This window comes from Balaenoptera acutorostrata, chromosome 2 (assembly GCF_949987535.1).
Source record: "Balaenoptera acutorostrata chromosome 2, mBalAcu1.1, whole genome shotgun sequence".
NCBI lineage: Eukaryota > Metazoa > Chordata > Mammalia > Artiodactyla > Balaenopteridae > Balaenoptera > Balaenoptera acutorostrata.
In genome coordinates this window covers 99,504,247-99,529,555 of record NC_080065.1, presented here as the reverse complement: position 1 = coordinate 99,529,555, position 25,309 = coordinate 99,504,247, and the positions used below count along the sequence as shown (strand labels likewise).

The following is a 25,309-nucleotide window of genomic DNA, read 5'->3' as shown; positions in this document are numbered from 1 at the left end:
TGGAAAACAGTTCTTTCAGAGGGTTACTTTCTCTTCAGCTGAGATAATTAAGTCTAGGCTGACACTGGTGACCAGCTCCTAACGATATATAGTCAGTTACTAACAATGTAGCAATTAGTAATCAAAATTTATATTTCCCAGGTTACCAGGGCACTGTCGAAGAGAAAAGCCGTTCTGATAAGGCTGCAGGACAGGCTTCCTAACGCAGTGTTCACATGGCCTCTACTGCATAGCATCTGGGTGGGTTAATTAGATCTGCTTTATTTCAACTCTGTTACAAAAGAGAACATACCTATTGTCTGTGTTTACATTAAAAATACTTTGCAGGCCCCATGCTGGAGAAGAAGTTTCTGCAGGGCTCCCTGTAATTTTTAATGGATTAAATTATATTTTGCTAGTGGTTTGGCATGAGGGTAGGCGGGCACAAAATAAACTTGGATATTTTAAAAGCCACTCCATGTGGCTGGCACAAATGCAAGTTTTTTGAATCATGATTAAGTATCCCTGGCTGTAGCTGAAGGCATTGGAATGAAAGGGATTAGGATTGTAATCTGGATACCATTTGTGTTTATATCAGCGGTTCCCAAACTTGTCTGCTCACTTGAATCACCTGGGGATCTACTAAAATTTCCAAAGCACAGGTCACACCCCCAGGCCAATTCAGTCACAATCTCTGGGTGTGGGACACGGGCATCCTTAACGTTTGAAGCTCTCCAGGTGACTCCAATGTGTAGGCAAGCTTGGAAACCAGTGGTTTATGGCCACAGTATGGTCCATTTTCGCATTTAGCTACAGACAGGGCAGCAGGTACTGGTGGAGTGTGGAAAAGAGAACATGCATGTCCCAAGAGGTAGCACTTGCCTCCAAGGTTCAAGTTGGAGTTGAAATTCAAATCAGAAACTACTGTCTCCCACCCCAGTGAGAAACCTAGAGCCCCAAGAAGAGGAGCGTAATGTGACCCACCCAACAGGAGAAGCAACTTCACAGTGGTTGAAATAGGCTCTCGGGAGAAGGGGAACCAAGGAAGGAAGAAACAAGCCTTTGCCCCCATCTCAGCACCTAGCTCGGTGTTTGCTGAGTAAACAAGTGAGAAGAAGGGCAAGGAGGAGGCTGCCCTTTGTAGCTCACTCCCCGGAGAGGGGTGCTGGGATAAGGGTGAAGGACACTTTTCATCCATCATATGCCAGTACAGTGGGTACCTCTCCACTCAGCCCTCATCACTCTTCTGATGAAGTCTCCTTCTTTCTCTAGTCAGTGACCTCTATTCTCTGGGAGAAGTCATTCTGGGAGAGACTAAGGTGACCATTCCCAGAAGAGAACACTCATTCCACTTCTAAAAGGTTGGGCATCCTTTGGGCATGCTTCAGAAGCAGCCTTTGGCCTTCCTTTGCCATGGGACATGAACGCCAAGAAAGGGCAATGATGCCAAAGGACATGGGGGCAGGAGCCTGCCCAGATATGAACATGCAAGTGGAGGAAAAGTAAGTTCCCATACACAGCCCTGTACTCTTCCTTATGGAAAATAAAATTTTAAACATGAAGCGTTTTTGCTTTGAGCTCATCTGATTCTTTGTATTTGACTTCATTATGTCCTGCTTTACTGAGCTGGTTACATTTTTATTTGAAAGCTAATAAATTAGGCAGCCATTCGTATGACACACAGGCGGGTTTATGGTGGTGTGAAAACTACCAGCCACTGTATATATCCATCTGGGTCACAGATGAAGTTACCACTACTGACACTACAATGCCTATAAACGTCCCTCACCCTCATCCTGTATTCCAGAACATGACCACTGGCTGAACATACTGTGAGGGGACGGGATCCTGGGAAAAACTGTGGGAATTGGCAGGTAGCAGCAGGCCTGCGTTCCAGGTTTGCCTCTGGAGACACAGATTTAAAAAAATAACTAGTTTTGTTTTGTTCCAAACATGAAACACATACATAAGGAAAAAATTCAAACAAACATAAAAGGGTACAGCCTAAAAAGTGAGTTTCTCTCCCACATCTGACCTCCAGTCCTTCTCCCTCAGAGACAACCACTATTAGTAGTTGCATATGTAACAGAACTGAAACACTCACAATTCAAAAAAGTCAGTCAGTCCTGACTTGTGTTTCAATTTTCATTTAAAAATCTGCCTCTTTTCAAATCACTATAGAACTCAATGCACTGATATTTAAAAATACTCAAAGCCACTTGGATCAATACCAACAAATATTTAACAAGTGCCTTCAGTGTACAAAATGTTGCCTAAGCAAGCCATTTCTAATGAGAATTTCACACGTATATAGTTCATATTTTTCTGGTGTATAATCAACAAATCTAATTTAATATCTAGATGTTCTACATCCTTTTCTCAGAAACAAAGATCATCTCTTCCTTGCCCCCCACCTCCACCCGCTCATTTATCTTCTCATCCTTTCACAATTTTCAAATTTGAGATCTGTTTTAAGCCCAGACATCTGGGTGGGTGGTACGTTCTGGCCAGAGTACTATCTCGCATACCTTCTCCAGATGGATTGGCTTAAGGATCTAATATTCCCCAAAGAAATAAAACTTCTCTGAGTTGCAGAAGAAGAGGAGCTGCAGTGTCTTCTGCTTGAAGACACACATGCGTTGAAGGATGAGAGACGGTCCATGACAGACCTGATGTCCCCACCGACACCTTGTGTGCAACCCCACTCTGTACCCCACTGAAGCATTCTGCGCTGATTGCAGATGAGAGGCCCATAGCCCTCTCCAACTCCAGCCAGCAACATCTGGACGTCTTCTCTCCAGCTGGCTAGCCCAGCTGCTCTGGTGTCGGGAGAAAGTTATGAGTCACTGGTAAGGGATTTGAGACAAGAGTGGAGTTAAATCATCTCCTGGGGTCTGTATGTCATTGGCAATTGAGCCTTAGTAACAAGCCAGTGGATGACATGCATCCCCAGGAAGGCCACACACCAGAGCTTAACTCTGTATCCCACACTTCAAGACCTTCTGTAAGCCTTGCAGAGACGGGAAGAGGCAGGGCAGTATGGACACGGTACGTTCCCAACCCAGAAGGCCTCTGGTTATTGCCAGTAATGCTCATCAGGTTATGACCATCTCTCTCCTTGCATATACTTTTTTGGCTACTGACCTAGAGCCTCTACAAGCTGGTCAAACTGGGATCTTGAATGAATGAGGCCTAGCCAAAGCCCAAGGACTTCCTCTTTGATCCTTTGACTGCAGGTACATTATTTCATCTAAAGAGACTGAGTCACCAGCAGGATTTTGCTGGACCATCTGTGGTTTCCCACTCGAAGCAGTGCTTCCTCAGGATGTGGGGGGAGGACTTGTCAGAAGATCCAAGAATCGTAGGCAATCAGGCTCTCCACTGGGACCTTAAATGCTGTCTAGTCTAGCCCCACACCCGATGCCTGCCTCCCGTGGACAACATTCCTCCCACCCAAGCCCTCCTCTGGCCTCCCAGCCCCTTACGGGGGCCAGTCCAGGTTTGTGTTACTGGGACTACTAGAAAGGTCCTCCTTATTTTGAGCAGAAATTATCCCCTCCTAATTTCTGCCCATTGACCTTAGTTCTACCCTCATAACTGTCTTCCAGGTTTTTCTTCAGATATCTGAAAATACCTATCCTTGCCCCTTGCATCTCCACTTTTCTTTGCTATTAACACTGATTTGTCAGAAATTGTTCTGATGCTCTTCCTTGGATTAACATTTATTCATTATTCAATGAATATCTGCTGGAAGTTCACTGTTCCAGAACGTGGAGATGCAATGATTAACAAGACAAACTTGCCCATACAAAGCTTATATTCCTAATGGAGTGGAGGGACAGACAAAAACAAATAAGAATATAAATGTAGAAACACCAATTAGGGACAAATCCATTAGAGAAATTTAGAATAAAGTGATGAAAGAAAAGGCACTGGGCTGTTTTCAGGGTCAGGGAAGGCCTGTTCAAGGATGTGGCATTTTAACTGAGTTCTGAAGGACAAAAGTGGGCCCACTACGTGAAGACCGGGGTGGGGGAAGATCATTCCGCGAGGAGGGAGCGGCAAGTCCTTAAGGCAGGAATGAGAGCTGTGTGTTGCAGGAAACCCAAGCTGAGAGGTTGGAGCAGAGTGGGCAATGGTGGGATGGAACAAGATAGGGTCAGGGAGATAGGTGAGGCCCTTTGCACCCAGGATAGAGGGTTTCAACTGTGTTGTAAATGTAATAAGAAATCACAAGAGAGTTTTATGCAGAGGAGGCCATGACCTGATCTATGTTTTTAAAAGACCATCAGTTGCTGCATGGACAGTAAATAGATGGAGAGCCAAGTGGAAGTAGGGAGATTAATGAGGAAGCTACTGCAGTAGTCCAGGCAGGAGCTGATGGAGGGTTAGATGATCATAGGTAGCACGCAGAGAAGAGGACAGGTTTGACAGGTGTTTTGGTTGTAGAATCAATGCCGGGATGTTCTCTCTCGGTCCTAGGAACTCTCGTATTTCTTTACATGCTTTCTATAAACACTTTGTTAGAGCTGCTCCTGTACTATTTCCTATAGCAGTCTGGGGGCTCCTCAAGGGCAGAACCCCAAGACCGACCCATGACCTGGGTCTCCCCCACGGCCCCAGCACAGTGCTTTGCTGGCTCACATCAGACTCCTGAGTGAGTGAATAGATGAGTGAATGAGTCAAGGTGAACCACCAACAAAGGCAGTTTCTTATTTTATTTTCAGTGCCTACACACCTGTAAGATATTTTCTCACGTCTCTTGTTCTTACTGGTAACTCCTGAAACATTAAAGAAATAATCCGTGATGCACAAAACGAATGCTCCTTTGGAGTAAAAGTACTTGCAAAACATGGAAAAATTACTAATAACGACTCTCAACCTTCAACTATACCTTCTGTGTGAGGGAGGAGGAGGCATCCGTACGTCCCTCACGTTCAGATGGGGAAGCAGTGCCCCAGTGGGGGTTATCTTGCCCTCGTGCCCTGTAGCACCTTGCTCCCTCCTCACTGAAGATTCTGGAGGAGAATCAGCCTAGCTTACTTATCTTAGTGCTGCTGGAAAGGACTGATTATTAAACAGATATTCGAGGAGCACGTCTGCCTATTCGTGCCTAACACTTCAGAATGACTTTTCTGTTTTTACTCTTTGGAGAGGTGAAGGCTCTGTGAACTGCACAGGAAGAATATTGCTATTTGAGTAGAACATAATTCTGCCATAGTCTTTTAGTTGTTCAGAGTGAACCGGGGCAATCTCCCCTTCAAGAAGGAGTTCACGTGTTATCCCCTCTCCCTGTGTTCTACAGCTGTGTTTTTTCCATCTCACTGCTCAGCCCTTAGAATCCATACCAGTGAAAGCCTGGGTGACCCAGATGGACCTCTGTGCTTTCCAGTAACCAGGCGATGAGGAGCTTTCAGAGCCATTTATGCACTTCCTGCACCTCCACTTCCTCCCCGGAAAGGTGAGCCTGTGCCTGCAGGGCTCCTGGGGTGACAGCTGCCCAGGCACGCCTGCTGGGCTGGGCACAGGTCACACACTCACTTTCCCTCTGATTTATCGTGTCCCCTTTGTCTAACCCTCAGCACTTTAATTTGGTTTGTGCCTGTCACACTCAAGCTTATTGAATAATTTCACTTTTCCTCCTGATTCTGGACTCTCTCACAGAAATGGTAATTATACTGATTGTCTGCTGTGCTATTAATTACGGGAATGGTGGTTTCTTTCTTTCTTTCTTTATTTTTAGATTCGGAGGCTAATTGCTGACGGCCATGTGCTGTCTTCCCTCCAGATAATCTAGACTGCAGCGATTAACCTGGTGTCCAGGTTATCTGCTATAAACCATTTGCCTCCATTTTATCCCAGAGTTAGGACTGATGACCATCATGCCTGATGCCCAGTACCCCTTTAGTGAGGAAGAAAGGAAGGGGACAGTTTGTGGAAGAGCCCCTCAGACAGGAAGGGAAGAGAGTACGCCTTCCTCCTCTGCCACCCCACCCGCTGCCCAAGGTAATAGCTGTCCTCCCGAAATATTCTTGAAATTCAAGTTCTTCATGGTATTACTTAATCCTTCAACCTAGTGGTGTTCTCCATGAAAAGAAAATCGCAGGTAACTGAAAATCAAAGGCAGGTACATATAACAAAGCAAAGGGCTGACACTGCCAGCCCACAATTCCCTCCGATGATAGGGACTGGAGAAAGCCATTACCAGGGTCATTCCATGGGCGAGAGAAAGAGTACAGGCTGCAGACATTATGGACATTCCTTTGGAGGAACCACCACCAACTGCATAAAAAAGCCTGTGAAGTCTATGCATTTAACCCAGAGAGAGGAAGGAGCGCTGAACTGCCTGTAGCTGGCTGGATGGTTCGATGGGAGGAAAAGCCTCACCCAGGCGAGGGCTGCTGTGCCTGCTGAGGCTGTCACCTTCTGCTACTGCCGGATGTCACAGCTCACTCACGGGAGCCTTGCAGACCCTCTCTACCAAGATCACCTCTGCTTTGTGAGCGTCACTCATCTTGTGGAAGCCTGCACCTGTCAGTGCCTTGTATGGTTTCCGAGCCTGGGAGCCTGTCGTTATGAGCATAGAACAGAGAAAATTAAGGCTAGATGACTCTGTCAGCAGTTCCTAATCTCTGAATTATTCTTGCAAGCAAAGTATAATAGGATATACATTTTTTTTTTAAAATGAAATCAGATTACATTTTTTTAATTCTGTGAGAATCTCACAATACACCAAGGGTAATTAGAGAGCTACTGGGCTTATTAGCAAAACCCAGCGTTGGGGATTCTGCTCTAACGGATCTCCTTTTCCCTCTTTTTTTTATCCTTGTTTTTTAATCTCTTCAGGGACAAGTCTCTTTTTCAAAACCTTTGGAACAGATGTGCTTCAGAATTTAAAATTTTTCAGATTTTAAAAAGGTAACATGGGACATATCTCCCAGCGTGGGCAACATCCAGTAATCAAACCCATTAATGTTTTTGCAGTGAAATGTATAAATATTTATCCTAAGAGGGATAAAGTGTCATGCCCCCGTAGGTCAAGTTCTGTTGCCCAACCAATAGGAAAAATCTCTTGGTTTTCGGGGTGGGGTGGGGGGTTGTTCTCGTTTTTGTTTTGTAATTGCAAATGAGGGATTGTGTACCTGTATTTCAAACAAGCAACTTGCTTGTTTTTCTTTAAACTGAAGGAGAAGTGAGGCATTTTTAAAAACAGCTACTACCACCAAAACAGTTCACCTGTATGCTGACCACCTTCATCTCAGTGGATGGGGTCCAAATGTTTCTGTGCAGTGACCTTTAAGTCACCTGTGTGAGGAATCAAGTCACCAAGTGGTAGAGATATTTAAACAAACCCATAATCTCCTGGCGCTTACTCTCATTGGACTTAAGGAAGCATATTTTCAGGATGTTTGGAAATAGCTAGCAATTTCGAGGGTAAGATTTCACATTAAAAACAAATGAACACTTCAGGGAGTGGGTAACTAGTAAACGGTGCTCTCTCCACCCCAATTCAAACTGATACTGCTCTAAGTAAATCCAGCCAGACTAATGAGTCACTTTTTATATGTACAGAACATGAACAGAGCCAATAAAGAAATCATTAATTTCAGAAAGATGTAGTGCTATCTACCAGATGCAATAATAAACTGAAATAGGTTTAAATGTATGGCTTTACAGTTTATTGGGACACAAAGTGGACTTTTTTTTTCCTTTCAATAAATGAAATGAATTTCCTAAAGAATATAAGAAAACTGTGGAAAGTCAAGAGACAATACTTGCATCTCATTTCTGTTCTGGATGTGTCCAGACATACAGAAACATACAGATAGTCCACTGTGTACGTAGACCTTCTACTGATGATAAGTACCAGTCAGCAGTATCATGCTTTGTTCTGGAACAGATCCTGAAATGATATTACGTCTCTCTATATATACAATCAGAAGCTTGTAGTCAAATATAAAGTCTATTTTTGGCTTTCAGGGTACTGGGAGAGCATCAGAGGTCACAGAGAGAGACAAGCAATACAATGAAAGATGGCATGCAGTAAACACCAGAGAAACGGATTCAAAAAGTTTAGCTCAAGGAAATGTTTTTCACTCCCCGATCTTGAGACTTTTTACCAAAAAAAGCAGTAAGAATTTGTAGCGTTCTGTCACAGTTTCAATCATCCATGCTTGGTGATATTGTTATTTGGGACTGTTATTCAGAACTCAGAGGAGAGACGTGCAGGTTGTTTTTAATTCTCTCCAAGCCATGTCTGAAGTTGACTTCCCCTTCAAAACCAGGAAGGGTCAGACACCTGAGCCTGAGAGATACAGCTAGGAGATTGCCGTAGCCACCTGAAGCTGAGAGATACGGGTGGGAGATTCTGTTTTCTGTAAACCACACTGACAGCAAACAGAGGAGAAATTACGAGGGGGAGTCATCTTGGCAAAGGGCAGCCATTGCTCTGCTTCGGTTTAAACCAGCTCAGGATTTTGACAAAGGTTCATGGAAAACTCCAGTCACTAATATCCCTAGTTTGTTCCCTTCAAAGTTGCTCTGCAAGTATCTTTCTAAGGGCTGGCAAAAAGTGCCTTCAGTATAGGCATATTATCTGTGCCCTCTTTCATTTTTAATGAAATTACAAATGTATAGAAAGCTAGGGAGAATAATGTGACAATAACTCAAAGAATAAATACCAATATTCTCAGCTGTTACCTCAGAGCTCTCCTCCCCACACTACTACTTCTTCTGTCATATTCTTAGAAGAAAAAAGTCATCAGATACCATCTTTATTCTGAGTTATATTCTTTAAACCAAACTTTGGGTGAAGTGAAAAAATATCCATCCGTTACTTCAGACAAATATTTGAAATTCCTTAAGCAAACAGTGAAATGGTCCAGTTTGAAAGTGTCTGTAAGTCCAACCGGCAATGGAGTTGCCCGTTTCAATGCCCTGCTCTCCAGACCTGGTCCTTCTACCCGGTATGTCCTCCCAGCTGCCTCTCCTCTAACCGCCCCAGTCCTCAGTGAACAATCACGCAACCTGCCAAGGCTTCCTCCAAACAGAGGCCTTCGCTGAGCTTCCCACCTGCGTCCCCCTGCAACACGTTCACCCTCCAGATAGTATTCTCCCCAACAGAATTTTCATTTCTTTTGGAAAAATTATTGTTTGTGTGTTCTGTTTTTGGTCAATGATCTGGAACTGTCAGGCCCACCTACTAAACAGCAAGGTCCTAGAGGGTAAGGGATCTATTTTTTCCATCTCTGTCTCAGCACCTAGCACAGAGCCTGGCTCCCAGCAGAAAGCAGGGAATCAGTAAGAGGGAAAGCAAGTGATGGAAGTAATGAACACCAGGCAGCGAGCCAAGGAGAAATGAATGAGGCTTGGCTTCCTTTCTGAAAGCTGCGTAATGCAGGGATAGAGCTCGGTGCTGGAGCCAGGAGTCCTCAGTGGCTGCTCAGCTTGGCCACTTTTGAGCTGCACCACATTTGGCAAATGATCTCACTTCTCAGGGCCTCAGTTTCCTTAACAGCAAAACAAAGCGGGTATTTGTTTCTGTCTCTGGAGCAGATGTTTCAGGTCAGCACTATTATAAAAGTTGAGAAAGATGGAGATGGCAAAAAGCTGGGGTGTGACATGGGTAAACATGCTTGGGACTGTGGCAGCTTTTTGAGATCAAGGTGGTTTGCCATAGGATATTCTGCACGGATTGCTGAGATCACACCTATAACTGCAGAGCCCTAATGAGTCACGAGACTGTATCTGAAACATCCAAGCAAAGTGCCTGAAATGCATTGTCTCAAGCATTTATGGGATAGGGAGAGCATTGGTAGGAAGAAAGAAAACGATCATAACAAAGAATCACCTGAAAGACAAGGCTCGCCTTCTCTCCTCAAAAGATCACAGGTTTACAACCAACCTTTATTTTCCTAAAAAAGAAAATTTTTTTCTAAAAAGACTTCTGAATTCACAGCTGTTTTTCCCTCTCCTTTGTGACAGCGGTTTCAGATCAAAATGGAACATCTATTATACACAGTTGATATTTATTATTATACTCCATTGAATGCCATCATCCTTCTCCAAAACGTGTTGAAGTTAAGGTCTGTGGCATTTCCCTTTCCTCTGAAATGGGAGCTTTTATGTCTCTGTTAATGGCTGAGGAGGAGAAGAAGATCAAATGCTTTATTAAAAGGCTAGAGCTGTTTTTCTCATTTGCATAAAACTTATACTTTAATGCAGTGTCACCAAACAGGTGGCCAGCGTGACCCCTGAAGACTGGGTACAGTGGACATTTCAACCGGGACCAACGGGCCCAGGTTGTTCCTAACTCCATCCGGGAGGAGCCCTTCTGTGGCCTGGCCATGCTTGCTGTGGACAGCAGCGTCCTCGTAATGCTGCAGCCCCTGAAACAGGGCAGTCCAGGCCAGCGAAGGAAACCTGCTGTTCAAACACTCCTTCATTCCTGAACCGTCCCTCCGGTGCAGGAATAACCAGCAGTCTTCAGCGTTCAGCAAGCTGGGTTTTCTGCACCAGCATCTGCTCTCCCACCTCTCTCTGGGCAGAGGTTCCCTACTCGGACTTGAGAGGTATCCAAACCTGTTTATCCTCTCAGCTCCTGAAACAGGCAACTTTGATTTTACCCTTCATAACAGACGTTGTTCTCTTTGGTGTATTTATTTTAAAACATCGCTCTTGAGGGGGCTGCAAGCAGGCACGTGGTCCCACTTAGTCCAGTGATGTCACGAGATAATCAATTCCTCCTAAAACTGTGGTCGAGAAGCATTTGCGTCTTTCTATCACCTTAAGCCTGCAATCGCGGGGCCATAAAGTGGAATGAGCCTTTGCATGCCTACACGTTTGCAAGCGACTAGGTACTCCTTTTATAGATTTATTATTACTGAAGCCATCAGGGACTTTCAGCCACTCTGTCCACGCAAGCATAGATGCAACAACCTATAGTCAACTATGATCTTAAGTGCAGTTTCCATTTATGCCGGCCTCTCTCTCTTTCCAACCTTCCTTCTGTTCCCCTTTCCTTGACATTCTGGGAAGGACATCAACCGTGGCATCACATAGCCCTGGCTTTCTGTTTTTACTGATGTGCTATAAATATTGACTGGACATGTTACTTAACCTCTGTGAGCCTCAGTTTCCTTGTGTGCACAATGGAGAGGATAAGGCCCGTCTCTCTGGATTGCTGTAATATTTAAATAAAATTAACACGCATGTGTACGTCATACACAGAAGGTGCTCAGTAAACTTTCACTTCCACCCCACCCTTTCACCGATGTCCACACTGATATTTTCCTTTGCACTTGTGCGAGTGCTGTGATTCACATTTTTTAAATCACACAACACGAGCTGTGCCATCCTGAGACAGACGCTCCTGCCTCTCCCAGACACCCACCTCCAGAGCTAGGAAGCTTAGGGGCCGGGAAGGAGAAGGAGGAGAGAGCTGCTTCTCCTGCTGAAGACATAGAACCCCAGTGGCTAATCTGAGAATTTAAGGAATTCCAAGAGAAACTATTAAGAATAAGCAGACACTTATGGAGGACTACCATGTTTACGTGCATTATCTCACAGCTAATCTTGAGACACTATTTTTCCCCACTCTGAAGATGAGGAAACTGAGGCTCAGAGCTCTTCAGCATCTTGCCAGAGGTCCCAGCTAATCAGTGGAGCAGAGGCATTCAAATCCTGTGTTTTTACCCTCTACTCCCGCTGCTTCCCTGTATGATTAGCAATCGTTTGATTTCTCGGAAAAGCTTTTACGCCAGTTTCAAGTCAGATTTTTAAAGATAGTCACATTGTGAAAATAAAGATGATGATGGATGGGGTCAGAAGGCTGGAGCAATAAAAATGAAAACGTTATCTTAGCGTAAAACCCGACTAGACTCCGAATATGATTCAGCGGTAATAACAGTGGTCTCTTTGGCCAGGGTAGAACTACTTAATGGACTTGAACTTTGTCCTGATGTTGAAACTAGACAGAGTCACAGCTCTTTGCTCCAGCCTGACTAACTTTCTACAACTTGTGTGCTCTGCCCCCGAGAGCAAAGCTGAAGAGAACCTGTTCCATCCCTCCTGTTTGCCACATACAGTACCACACAGTGACACACTGATGGCCCCTTGAGTTTCCAAACCACATGCAATTTAGGGGCAACCAGGAAAGGGTATAGAAAAAACCCAGCCCTGTTCTCTTTGGAAAGAGCACTGCCCAAGTGCACAGAGCTTGTCCTGCCCCCACCCTGCCATCATCTCAGAGGGTGGCGGACAGAACCGCCACCAGAGCCCAACTGCATCTCCCCGTCTCGAGCTCCAGTACCCAACTCTGCCTCGACTCCTACTCCTCCCGTCCCAGCCCCACACCTCCAGAAGGTGTCCGTGGCCTTGCAGTGTCCTAGCTCAGGGTCACTCCATGTACTATCCTCCTGAATCACCATCAGGTACCCAATCCTTTCTTCACTAGGGCAGAATCGCCTAGAATTGTACAATCTCAGAGCTCAGAGGAGTTTGATAGGCCATTATATTTTATATCCTTTCATTTTACTGGTGAGGAAGCTAGGAGCCAGTGCAGCTACGAGACTGACCCAGGGTCACACCTTCCAGCTATTAATGACGGCATGAATTAATGATTATCTTTTAAACTTCCTATTATGTCAGTAGAAAATGTGCTTTTTAAAAGAAGCATGGTAGCAAATAATTTTCCTCACAGAAGAAAAGAAGTGCCACTACCATGATTTCCTCTCTATTTCTAGGCCATACTTAGAGTCATCATCAAGAGCACTTTGCATTTGCAAGTTTCCAGATAAATTATTTTTCTCATCATTACCACTTACTATTAAAATGTTCATTGGATACCAACATTCTGGAAGAATGGTTGTACCAAATCAGATACAAGCTATATCCGTACAGCCAAGTCCAAGTGCAAGTACACTGATGCATTGTCTGCTGCAGCTGGACACACAGAGTATGTGGAGCAGCCCAATTGGGTCTTTAAAACAAGCAATGTTCATTCACTTGTGTGTACAGACAATAACTGGGACTTCTATCTACCCCTCATACCCTTGTTGTAGTATAGAAGTCATTGTGTCTGGGACTTCCCTGGTGGCTCAGTGGTTAAGAATCCACCTGCCAATGCAGGGGACACAGGTTCGAGCCCTGGTCCGGGAAGATCCCACATGCCGTGGAGAAACTAAGCCCATGCGCCACAACTACTGAGCCTGCGCACCTAGAGCCTGTGCTCCGCAAGAAGAGAAGCCATGGCAATGAGAAGCCCGTGCACCACAACAAAGAGTAGCCCCTGCTCACTGCAACTAGAGAAAGCCTGCATGCAGCAACCAAGACCCAAAGCAGCCAAAAAGAAATGAAAAAAAAAAAAAAAAAGAAGTCACTGTGTCAGCAAAGCATAAAGCAAAGGGGATGTCAAGAGAACCAGAAATGATTATGAAGTCAGAGAATCAGGTCACAAATGGCCACATCTTACTTCTGATTAATCAGGTTAATTTCACAGGAGCCACTACTACCGAGAAGCCATGACAAAGCCACCTGGCCAGGGTATGCCTCACACTTCCCCAACACTAGTTCTAATCCCCTGCCCACTACTCCCCAAATCCTGCCCCAGAAAATTGTACTTGGGCTCACAAACTGGTGGGACTTAGCCAAAGGTGACTCACAGAGAAGAGAAAACTAAGTTAGTTGCCAACATTTAGAGAAAAAAATAAAATAGGAGGTTTAACATACAACTCCAGATTTCTGGCTTCTTAAGAAATAAAAATAAAAATCAGAGATCTGGCTTTGCGGGCCAACACTGCAGAGGGACTGCACTTCAGAGCTGAGCAGCAGCTGCCCAAAGTAGAGGGGCTGGCCCTCCCCCAGTGGAAACATTCCCACCATTGTCTTAGGAAGCCTTTTTTACCCATTAACCTCACCTGCCTGTCCTTAAGGTTTTGCAGTGAATTTTCTGGGGTGGAGAAGAATAGGAATATCACTTTTTAGTGATGGTGTATTTTACAGAGGTCATTTCTCTCCAGGCTAAGAATTATGGAAGGCTGAAACAATTTAGATGGAAAATTCAGGCATAATGAGCTTATTTTTGAAGTAAACGTTTCTGTTTAGAATCGTCATATTGACAGTCTTCCCATGATCTAATTTTCTGGGTAGCTGATTAAGTCTAAGTCATTTTTAGCCTATACAAGCACAGTCACAAAGAGGGAAATAGACAAGTGTCTGCAGATGCTATATGTGGGTACCACTTTACAAAGTTTCAAGATCACTTAAACAACCACATAGCAGCAGCCCAGCTAGCTCAAGATTTTGAACGCAGTGGAAAGTTCTTGTTTGTTTTTGTTCTTCTGGGCTAGCGCAAGTCTGTGTGCTAGGGTCTTAGCAGGGAGACTCAGCCCGTGTTCAGCAGGATGGAAAATGACAATGTGATTGATTGGGATCTCGCCACAAAGTAATCATTTCAACAGGAAAATATATTGTCTACATATTTACAAGGGTTAGAGCCCAAAGTTGTGTAGGAAGGGAATAATACATCAAAACCTCAGCTGAAGAAAATTATAAAGCGTTCATATGGACTGGCCAAGATTAACTGGGGCTGCCAGAACACTTTCACCCACATGATGTACATGTTAACAACCTGATGATACGACGACAGGAAGACACATAAAACAGATATTTTTCCTGGCACAGAGCCCTTCTGTAAACCTGGAGATATTTAAATAACCCATCTTAGCCATGATTCTGGCTAGGATGAGGATTGAAAAAAAGCCATTGGATTGCATAACAGATTTCTTATGCATGCATTGCTCTTCCTGCCAGCTTCTGGGTTGAGAATGTTGCATCAATCCATGCAATCTTAAGATGGAAAAAATTAAAATTGGGAGACAGACTAAAATAGCAGGACTTTGTCTCGTTAGCTTTAGGACATCTGTACAAAGATGAACGCAATTGTGGGAGGATACAGACTCCTTTGTCATGTCAAGAAAAATTAATCTTTAAAAGTATACCTATATTCCCAAAGATTTCTAAAGGAATGAGAATCAGCCTTTTGAGTCTCCATTATTCTTCCACGGCATGCTGCAAACACTCTGAGGTAACAGGCTTCTGTATAATACTATAATACTGCTCTTCAGCCCTTGGTAAATGTTGCCACTTCCTCTTCCCCGTATACTTTCTGACTGGTGTCTGGTTTATGTTTTACTCTTTTTTTTTTTTTTTAATGTTTTACTTGCTCTTGTTATTGATTTCTCGTCTTTAATGTTATACTGAACAGAAGCCACGACAAGCAAAATCAGGACACCACAGAGCTTCTTCCCTTTGGGTTTAGATTCTCCAGAATAGGAAGGACTAGCAAATGAATGAATGAATAGACTGGTGCTTTTCACTTGTCTGTAAATACATGTTCGTGTCTCTTGGTTATGGACCGCCCTTGTGAACAAGTAATTATTTAAAGTTTAATTTTAATCTACACATCAGAGATGGAGATATGGAATTGCTTAGGCTTTTCTCTCAACCTCTCTCCCTCTTTGATTTTCAAGATAAAGCAAATTAATTAATGTGCACTTTTCGATTGAAGAAATGATTAAGATCCAGCTGTGTCTGTGAAATTATCAGTTGCGATGCAACACTCAGGACTTGTTAATGCTTTTTTTGGCAATGAAGAAGAGAGACACAGGTATCTAATATTAAGTGTGTTCTAAAAAGCATAAGTTAGCAGTTTGTTTGCCAGATTAACTTTCAAAGACATCTAAGTTACTAAGCTTGACTTTATTACACACCAATCTTAAATGATTGATGGACTACTGTGAAATAGCTTTGTTCAAAACAAGACCTTTAGCAGTCTACTTCAAAGGCTTTACTAAGATAAAAAGATAGTCCTATTTTATATTAATTTCCCTGATAGATCAACACTTATTTGAAATATGCCTGAGAATTATGCAATATGTACTGTCTTGTGAGTTTCCTTCTACTGTATCCAGCAGCCCCATATGGGAATGTTTTTACTTCTAAGATTTAGGAGAAGTTTTTCTACACATGAAGAGCATCTTTAAGAAAATGCAGATGGGTAAAACAGTATATTGGCATTTTTATTCACTACAGTTTCATTGCAAGGTAGTATCTGACACTAAAATATACAGAGATATGATTGTTTAAAAATCAACAATACTATTTCAGGAGGTGGTTTCAGAGGCTCCCTATAACATTCTCCACAGAGTCTGAAAGGATCCATTTATTTCTTTTTAAACGTAGATTATGTGATTTTATTTATGTCTAAGGTCACTACAGAGTTACTATAGAATTACATAAATGAGGAGTGAAAATCTCAACTAAGGGGTCAAGCAGGTAATGGAAATCGGTGAACTGGGCCAGTATAGTGGGGACAGGGGTTGGTGAATGGGAGCATGGTGCTTGAAGGGAACTGACACTTAGGTCATTATGTCAGATACTTGATTTTTCAATATTGGGCAACTACTTCAAAATTTTGAAAGATCCTAGCTGGCCAAACAACTCATGTCTGGGGATGGCATGCTGCTATAAACCTGCTGAGAAGAAAAAAGATGTATTTACCTTAAAAAAAAAAAAAAGCTTTCTAAATCATCCACATTTTTTGGAATGCCGTTTCGTGACTGTGAAATAGCCACCCATAATGGCCTAACACCGACTCAGGACAAAGCAATTAAGGCTCTGAGTTACTTGTTTGGTAGAAGCTTTGCAAAAGGGCCCAGATGCATGGGGAAGGAGGCTGCAGTGGGTAATGGACACAGGTTCCTTATGCAAAACACTGTCATCGGTGAATTCACAGTGGAAGACACAGGAAACAGGAGCCCCTTTCTCTAAAATTTATCTTCGAGGCCATTTCATTTTATGGAGTGGAATAAAGCTGACTTGTAAAAAAAAAAAAGAAAAAAAAAATCCCTTCTTTGCTCTTTGGCAGGGTGAAGTAGAGAAATAAAGTCTCCCCGCTGAACTACTATGAGGTCAGAAGCCTTGCTGCTATATTTCACACTGCTACACTTCGCTGGGGCTGCTTTCCCAGAAGATTCTGAGCCAATCAGTATTTCGCATGGCAACTGTAAGTATCCACAATCTCACTCTCACTCTCACTTTCTCCCTCTGTGGGCACTTGAGCCTGCGTCAACAGGCAAAACATACAAATTAAACATTTCATAAAACAGGAGACTTGTTAGTCACTTTAACTTGTGTGGATGGCAGAGGCAGATAATCCAAGTCTAGCCAAAATTGGTAGGATGACTGTTCTGTAACTCCAATAAACGTGGTTGTGAGGATTTGAAACAGCCCTCAATACCTCCGAGGAAGTCTCAGTTACTACAAGGAAGCTGTGATCATGCCTGGAAACCAGCTGTGGGAGAACACCACTGTCATCTGGGTGTTGCCAGTACCCCACATTTTCATAAGTAATTAGTACAGAGGCATTGTTACAAGATAACAGAAAAGAAGAAGACTGTTTTGGAGTACTTTAGGGACAAAAATTAACTTCTGTTTAGACTTAGAAGTTTTATCATTGCTAGATTTGGATAGAGAGATTCTGAATTCATAGTGGACCTACTTTTACTGTTTGTAACTTTCTTTTGATCTCTGCTTCATTGTCAAGGGTAGAAAGCAACATGATGAAAAAGTCAGTTGCCGCCTCGAAAAGAGGAAAGTTCTACCTGTGTGGGGGATGAAATAGACAATTACTTTTTTTTCCCTTCTCTCCAAAAGATAAAATATTTTATCACAGTAAAAGTGAAAGCATTTTACCCAAATATCTATCTTCACAGTAATAATCCCCAAACACTGAAGGAACCTTTAAAAAGTATTTGACAGTAATACTAGGATACTAAAGAGACCTACCCAGCTTTCTGCTGGACGGTCTAGGTTGTAAAAGGAAATAATTGTATATGAAGGGGAGGTGTCAAGCCTTGACAGCTCTAACTGAGAACAAAAGTCAGGGTATGACTAAGAACCAAACTGTGTAGTTTGAGACCATCATTCTTGAAGTGGCAGAGTCCACCTAACTTAAAGTACCAAACCTTAATAAGCATTTATTTATGTCCATTTGAGGTAGGTATTCTATCTTTGGTGCCCCTGTACAGAAGAGACCCCGGGCCCAAATGTACTGCTGAAAATCATGCTTCACTGGACACTCATATCTTTGATAGGAGAGAGACATGAATTGTTTTAGCAACCTCCTTGATCAGTGGGTAAATGAAATTTCAGAGCAGCAGAGGAAAAAGCACAAGATAATCCCATATTAAGCTTGATTGTGAGTAAAATATACTGAGGCTCTCTAGTAAGAGTGAGTCATGCTCAGATGCTACAGGGGTTTAAGGTGTAGGGGTCTGAGCATAAATCTGTGAATGGATTACAAGTCATTATTTACACCCCTCTCACCCCCAAAACAACTGCCTTTTAAATGTGACTCATCTTTCTTTTCTCCTTAGTTTCTCTGGAGGATTGCCAGTGCTCTGGAGATTGTAGGTTTAAAGGCAGAGAGATTTTTGAGATGTAGGTATTTCCAAAGGTCAGATATTATTACAAATTGCCCGCTCTCAGCTAAAGAGAATTGCAGAAAAGGAGAAATATGCTCACTGACTCTCCAGGTCAGGGAAAATTCCAGATCACCCGACTGGCTACACTCAGTTTGACCCTGTCCTGTCAAAGCCCCCATTTCTGTGAGATTAGCCAATTGCTTAACTCAAGAGAGAACTTCCCACAGTTCCTAGAATGCCAACCAACCTAGCGGGGCTGCCTTCAATAGTAGATTATTCCAACTGGACGCCTGTGGAGACTGTATTTTTCTTCTGGCTCCTGGATGAGGGCTCTTGCCTCCAGACCACATTGCCTTTGTGGTGATTGATGGGAAGGCTGCTTTGAAATAGTTTTGTCCGGAGACAAGATCTTTGGCAGACTGCCCCTCGGGCTTAGCACTCTAAAGATGAAAAGAAAACTGTGGAAGAAAAGAGCACCTTCATGTAAAGGGTTCACTGGCAAGTTTAACCCCCAGAAAGAAGGACAAGTCAGAAAGAGTGACACTTAGAAATCTAAGCCCGGGCTTATTAGCATCAGGAAATGAAACTGTAACTTGATTATCCTTAAAGAGGACTCTTCTCTCACAGCATTTCCTAAAATAACAGACTGGAAAATGGTGGCACGGTTGGACTTAAATATGGTTTTGTTTTGTGGCTGGCCCCCCTCCTCTCCCTGCCCTGTCAACTCTTGGCTTAATTTCCTTTTCCCTCTCTTGCCCCATCTCCTCTTTTCACAGATACAAAACAGTATCCGGTGTTTGTGGGCCACAAGCCAGGACGGAACACCACACAGAGGCACAGGCTGGACATCCAGATGATCATGATCATGAACAGAACCCTCTACATTGCTGCTAGGTGAGCCGCCTTTTCCTCACGTTTGCCTTCAAAGCATCCAAGGGTCCTAATACCTCAGTGTCCCCGCTATGCATCATTTTAAAGGTCCCCAACAGAGTGTTCTTTCATTTAAAGTCTACTTTAGTTTGTCAAGCAATCATTCTTTCAAGATTTTCTGTGTCTGTTTAACTTTATTATGTGGATTTCGGTAGAAATAATTGCATATTTTGGAGCTTAGACTCAAATAATCCACTGCTTACCCTGAACATCGTATATATATATACAAATATTTGCTCAGGCACAGAGTAAAGCGCTTCTCTCCTTGATACTTACTAAATTAAGTTGAATGTGTAAGCATGTATCAATTTAAGTTCAATGTGTGTGTAGGTGTGTGTATATTAATCTTGTGTTTTTACAGATAATATAGAGTATATATCATTACTTTAGCAGTAGCCATCCATTTTAGAAGTTTTTGATTTGGATCTAGTTAAGAAAATACTTATCCACTGGGGAAATATCATTTAAACAGACCATGTCTTAAGGCTGGATGGCATGGTAAGAATACTACCCAGACACAGATCACATGGATTAGGCTTTTCTTTCACCTCTACTCTTAATTTACCTGGACCACAACTTCTCTGGCTGTGTAAGTGTCCTCTGTTAAATGAGAGACTAGATTAGATTATCTTAATGAAGTCCTTTGGGATTCTAAAAATACATGATTTCCCATCTGGGGGTGTGTGTGTAGCTCATTCAAAATACTTCTAAATGAACAGCAGAAAGGACCACTATCTTATGGGGTTCCACTGTGGTATAACCTGGGTCTAGACTGATGAATCATTTTACACTGGGAAGGAGAAACGGAGATTATATTTGTAGTACCTGTTTGGCTGTGAGCACAGGCAACAAACAGGTAAGTAACAACAGTGCTGGATTCCTTCAAAGCACTTAAATGTTCTGAAAATACAAGCTATACAACATAAAGTAAAAATCCACTGGCTTGATTAAAATATCCTACGAGTACCCTACATTTGGTCACAGGGAGCAATGCCAAAGCACTTTCTAAAATTTTTACTTCACAAATACTTATGTAGTACATATTGGTTGTATGTGCTATATAAATTGCAAATACAGTCGTAAGTCCTTTATAAATGTTAATCCATTCAATCCTGGAAAAAACCCTATGAGATGGAACTATTATCATACCCATGTCTTACAGGAGGAAACCATGTACAGAAAGGTGAAATGACTGGGTCAGAATGACAGAGGCAGGATTTGAACTGGAATGGCCTTGCTCTAGAGTCTGGGTCACTATTCCCTGTACTCCCGCAGCCTACTGAGCCATAGAAGTGGTACTATTTGTCCTGGTGATAACCTTCTCATAGCTGTTGCCCAAGAACATGGCCATTTTAGGTATTCATTAAAAAGCAATCCAGTGAGTCCTTAGCAGCCACCTCTCTGGGAGAGTTATCAGCTCCTTTTTAAATACCATTTTTAGTTTCCTAAATGTAGCAAGTCTGGAAGATTACATTTGTACCCAATTAGCTAAAGGATGGTCAAAACAAATGATTAAACTGTTGCATCTGTGAGAAATAGGTTGACTCAAGAATCTTCTATGAATTGTTCACTTTGCAACTGAGTCTTTAGGGGAAAAGAAACATTATAACAGACTGCGCTTGTGCCTGATGATTTAGCATGGGTGTGAACTGCAGGTCTCCGGGGGCACCTGAGTTAGGAGCAAGGTGCTATGTAGACTTCAAAGTAACCATTATTACAGCTTGTTAAAACCAAGACCGTTTTATCGTAACTCCCTACCCCAAGAAAAGGAGAAAGAAGAGAAGGGAAAAAAAAAAAAAAGGGAAACACATTCACTTTTTTAACACTATAAAACAGCCTGGTCTTTGGTTAAAGGTCAAATTTGTAACAGCCTAGCATTGACATGTTGGTTTTCACTCTATAGGCAACCACCTCCCTTCAATACACACCCCCGGAGAAGTTCCTAAATGATTTCTGTGGTCTCTGTATTTAGGGTCCCTCCTCTCCCTTTAATTTCACGTTTCCCAACAGTGCCCAGAGAGATCCACATTCTCAGGCAGCAAGTAACACGATTTAAAGTGAAATCCTTCCCCCAGGCTCAAGTCATGGCAACACAGTTCAGTGGTACTCACTGAAGGGGGGAAGAGGAAGTCCTAGGATTAAGTCAGTTTGTGTTCAAATAACTTAACTCAGTGAGAGCAGGGTATGAACCCTGGGATGCACACACGGGTGCTGGGGAATAACCCCTGACCCTGGTCTGTGGTTTAGCATAACGCGTCGTGCTGTTTGCTGGGCAATGTGATCTCTTGGAGATTGAAAAAGATTGCCATTGTCCAAAAGGAGATTTCATTCACAGAATTTTATTTTTAAAAGGCTCCCCGGTTCTTCTAGACAATGTGTGTCAGCGATCGGAAGCCAAGTCCCATCCAGAACCCAGGGACTGAGTGAAGCTTGATGGCAAGAATGCTTTTCAGTTCTGCTTTATTATTATCCATTTTGTAAATTCTTCTTTTTTTGTTGTTTAATCTCTGAACTGCTAATTAGCATAAACAGGCCATGCCAAAAGGGGGCAATCTAAGAGCTTTCTGAGGAATTGCCAATATTAATCAGTTGTTAATTTACAATTCATATGTTCAGCTCGTATTTAAAGTTCTGAGGAGAGACAGGGCCAGGAAAAACCTCGAGTCATCTCAAACCTAATACCAAAGTAATGGGCAATTCTATTCCAATAATGAACCTGACCCACAGCACCACCAACAGAGTCAAACAAGCCATAAAGGAATGCCATAAAACTGCCTTGGAATTAAAGGGCAGGGCGATTGTGGCACCCTACTGAAGTCTGAAGAACTTCCCAATTCAGCAATTTACAAAACAGGCTCCCTTTCTCCCCCTCACCACCCTTACACACACACACACACACACACACACACACTCTCTCTCTCTCTCTCTCTCACACACACACACACACACACACACACACACAGTCCAGGAGCAGACAAGGGAATTTTGTAGGCCAACTGCCTTGCCCCCTTTTCTTTTCACAGGAGAGAGCCTGTTTTTATTTCTGTTTTTCTCTGTTGTACTTTCCCTAAAAGCAGTAGCAAACAGATTTCCAAAGAACTGGGGGGAAAAGAATTGAAGTGAATCCTGACAGCAGATTTCTTTCTTTCTTTTTTCTTTCTTTCCTTCTCCCCTCTCCGTTTCTTTTAAGTAATGAGGGGGCTTGAAAGTCTGCATGGGAGCCTTGAGATCTTGCTTTAAAGCTGTGGGTAATTTTCCAGCCCCAGGACTTCCTGCATTTTAGAAAAAGTCAATGTTATTTCAAGGGAAAACGAGCTGTTTTGCTTTCTCTCACTAGCCCCCCATCTCCCCAGTTGAGTGTAGTTCTTTTCTTTCCTTTCTTCTGAATTCCAGACAAAAACGCCCTTGTACTCAGCTCACACAGAAGGGGATGTTTAAATATAGCCCCACACCTGAGCTGCTGATTCTGTTTCTCCCCTTCCAAGGGGAGAATGGCAGCAAATCATAAAGTCAACCAAATTCTCAGCAAAACAGGAAGGTAAACAGAAGCAAGAAATGTAAACTTTAGCTCAAGTACATTTTAGACCTTAATTGACCATCATCATGTGAAAAAAGAGAGTGGCTTCTGGAAACAATTTTACTTGTATCGTCTTCCATCTTCTCAATCAAATTATCAAAGCTAAGGCTGAAAATATGCTGTCTAAAAAGAGATGGAGATGGAGATGAGCTTTTTGTTAGCTCCCTTGATGAACAATTGTAGCATGTTGAATACCAAGTGAAAGGGCATGCGAACCCATCTGTGTTCCAGTTTGGAAGCCCATTCAACTTTCAGACATCTCCCACTAAACTACATATATACCGATGTTATAGTTCCATGATGAGAGAGACTACTGGAAAGTTTTCATAAAAGGTGTCCCTTGTGGCAAGATGCCACATTTTGTCACAAGATGCTGAATGTGAGCCAGAGGCATCTCTTGGAGGCTGAACCCTCCCCTTTTTCTTGCATATGCGTGTTTTGTTTTTAATAACATGGATGTGGGTTTATCTGCCTTGAATGAGACGTATACTCATTCAGGAGAAAATGAACTATGTTGACTCTTGTGCTTGACGTTGTATTAACATTTCTTTGTTTATAGGGACCATATTTATACTGTTGATATAGACACCTCACACACAGAAGAAATTTACTGTAGCAAAGTAAGTAGTTTTTAAAACCTTCTTTCTGAAATGAAGGACCTTAGGATAGTTCTTGAAAAGAATATGTATTTTAAAGGCATTGATTGAGCTGACATGGCTTATAATAATTTGGAACGTTCTGTGAAGTCCTAATTTGGGGGTAAGTTAGGGCTTCATACATACTCAGAAATGGTTATGTACTTCATATTTTATTCATCCATTATGTGTGCATGCACACTTTGGAGTTTTAGGTAATTGCTAAATTCTTTTAATAAAATATTGGATGTTTGTCCTGGTAAATATCAGTTTTCATATGTAAACTTTTGTCCTACAAATGTTTCACTGTTATGTTTCCATATCTTGCAATATTGAGTTGACTGTTGTGGTTCAGGAATTTGATAATTATCCATTTCAGACACACATAAAATATAACCTTAAGCTTCCCTTATAACTCCACATGGAGGTATTTTAGTTAATAAAATCCGCCCCAGAAGTAGACGATCCCTTCAGCCCATGAATTTATGCGAAGGAGTATAACCTGAATTAAATCTTTGTCCACCTAAAGTGAATGTCTCCTTTATGTTTAAGGAAATGACTTCCATATTTTAAGAAAAAGGCCTGCTTCACGGAAACTGATTTATCAAGTGAAAAAGATGGGCAAGGACATGTATTTTATCAAAATGAGCATAATTTAGCAAGTTAATGTGGATATTTTATGTGAAATGTCCACGCTGTTGTTTTTTCTTCTTTCCTTTTTCCTTCATCTTTAACTCAAAGAGAAGAAGATCATTTTGTAGTTTAATGAATAGATAGGGGTTCAAAATTAAATGAACATTTCCACCTCTAATCTTTTGTTGTTATGGTGAATTAATCATGGAGAAAGGGTGCAGAAAGCTTTCAATAAATATATGTTCAGCCTCTAGTCTCCCCCAGGGAACTCTTACTTCTAAAATCAAATGCAACAGCCTCTGGGTTCTAATTGATTTCTTTCTTGATCGCTGCAGAAGTTGACATGGAAATCTAGACAGACTGATGTAGACACATGCAGAATGAAGGGAAAACATAAGGTAGGCAATTTTCATTTCTCCTGCAGCTGCCACTTTGGGTTAAGTCCTTGACTGTTATTTCTAGCCGTAGACCGTGATGTGGAATGGGTCACACTAGTCCCTTTTCCCCCAGTAATTGTTTCTTCCATCAACTTATTGAAGGCTTTAATTTGCAAAAATCGTTTGCTTTTAATGTGGTAAAACATTACGACAGCTGCTAGGGCTGCGTCATGAACTCTTTAGGGGCACCAGGGATTATGGACTCCAAGCTGGCTGCCCGACTCTTGTGAGCGCCCTCTCCGGGAGCCCACACCTCGAGGTCCAGAGCCCTCAGGGAGTCTGCAGAAGAGCCCAGAAAGGCTGCCGCAGACACACAGAAGTCTGTGCCTTTGGTCACAGAACAACATAAAAACACACTTCAGCCAGGAACCTTATATATCAAGGGACCCTGGAGCCTCTGGCATTAGAATTAATGTGATGGGAGGCTGGTACTTCCAGGCCTGCCTTCCTTTTGCGGCATAAACGCATACTTCCACTCTATGCCGTGTTCTTCTTTACCGTTGAAAAAGCAATTGCTATTCTCATCATCATCTTGTGGTAAACATCAGGAGGGGCTCGAACTTTTCACAGGGGAACTCTCCAGCCACCAGCATTTTAACCTTGCTGTTGGCAGATCATGGTACACGGTGAAGG

At 42.6% G+C, this 25,309-nt stretch overlaps 1 protein-coding gene across 6 annotated transcripts in view; it reads left to right on the top strand.

Moving 5' to 3' along the window:
- SEMA6A (semaphorin 6A) overlaps positions 1-25,309 on the top strand; it is a 126,065-nt gene that overhangs the window by 49,002 nt on the left and 51,754 nt on the right. For 5 of the 6 annotated variants that reach the window (XM_007192130.2, XM_007192132.2, XM_007192129.2 and 2 more), the window contains exons 2-5: positions 16,907-17,044; positions 19,241-19,358; positions 23,531-23,591; positions 24,575-24,637. In XM_007192130.2, coding sequence (XP_007192192.1) covers positions 16,945-17,044; positions 19,241-19,358; positions 23,531-23,591; positions 24,575-24,637 — 342 coding nt within the window. In that variant the 5' untranslated portion in view covers positions 16,907-16,944. Of the gene's footprint in view, positions 1-15,051; positions 15,065-16,906; positions 17,045-19,240; positions 19,359-23,530; positions 23,592-24,574; positions 24,638-25,309 lie in introns of those variants that run through there. The other variant, XM_007192128.2, reaches the window with a different exon arrangement.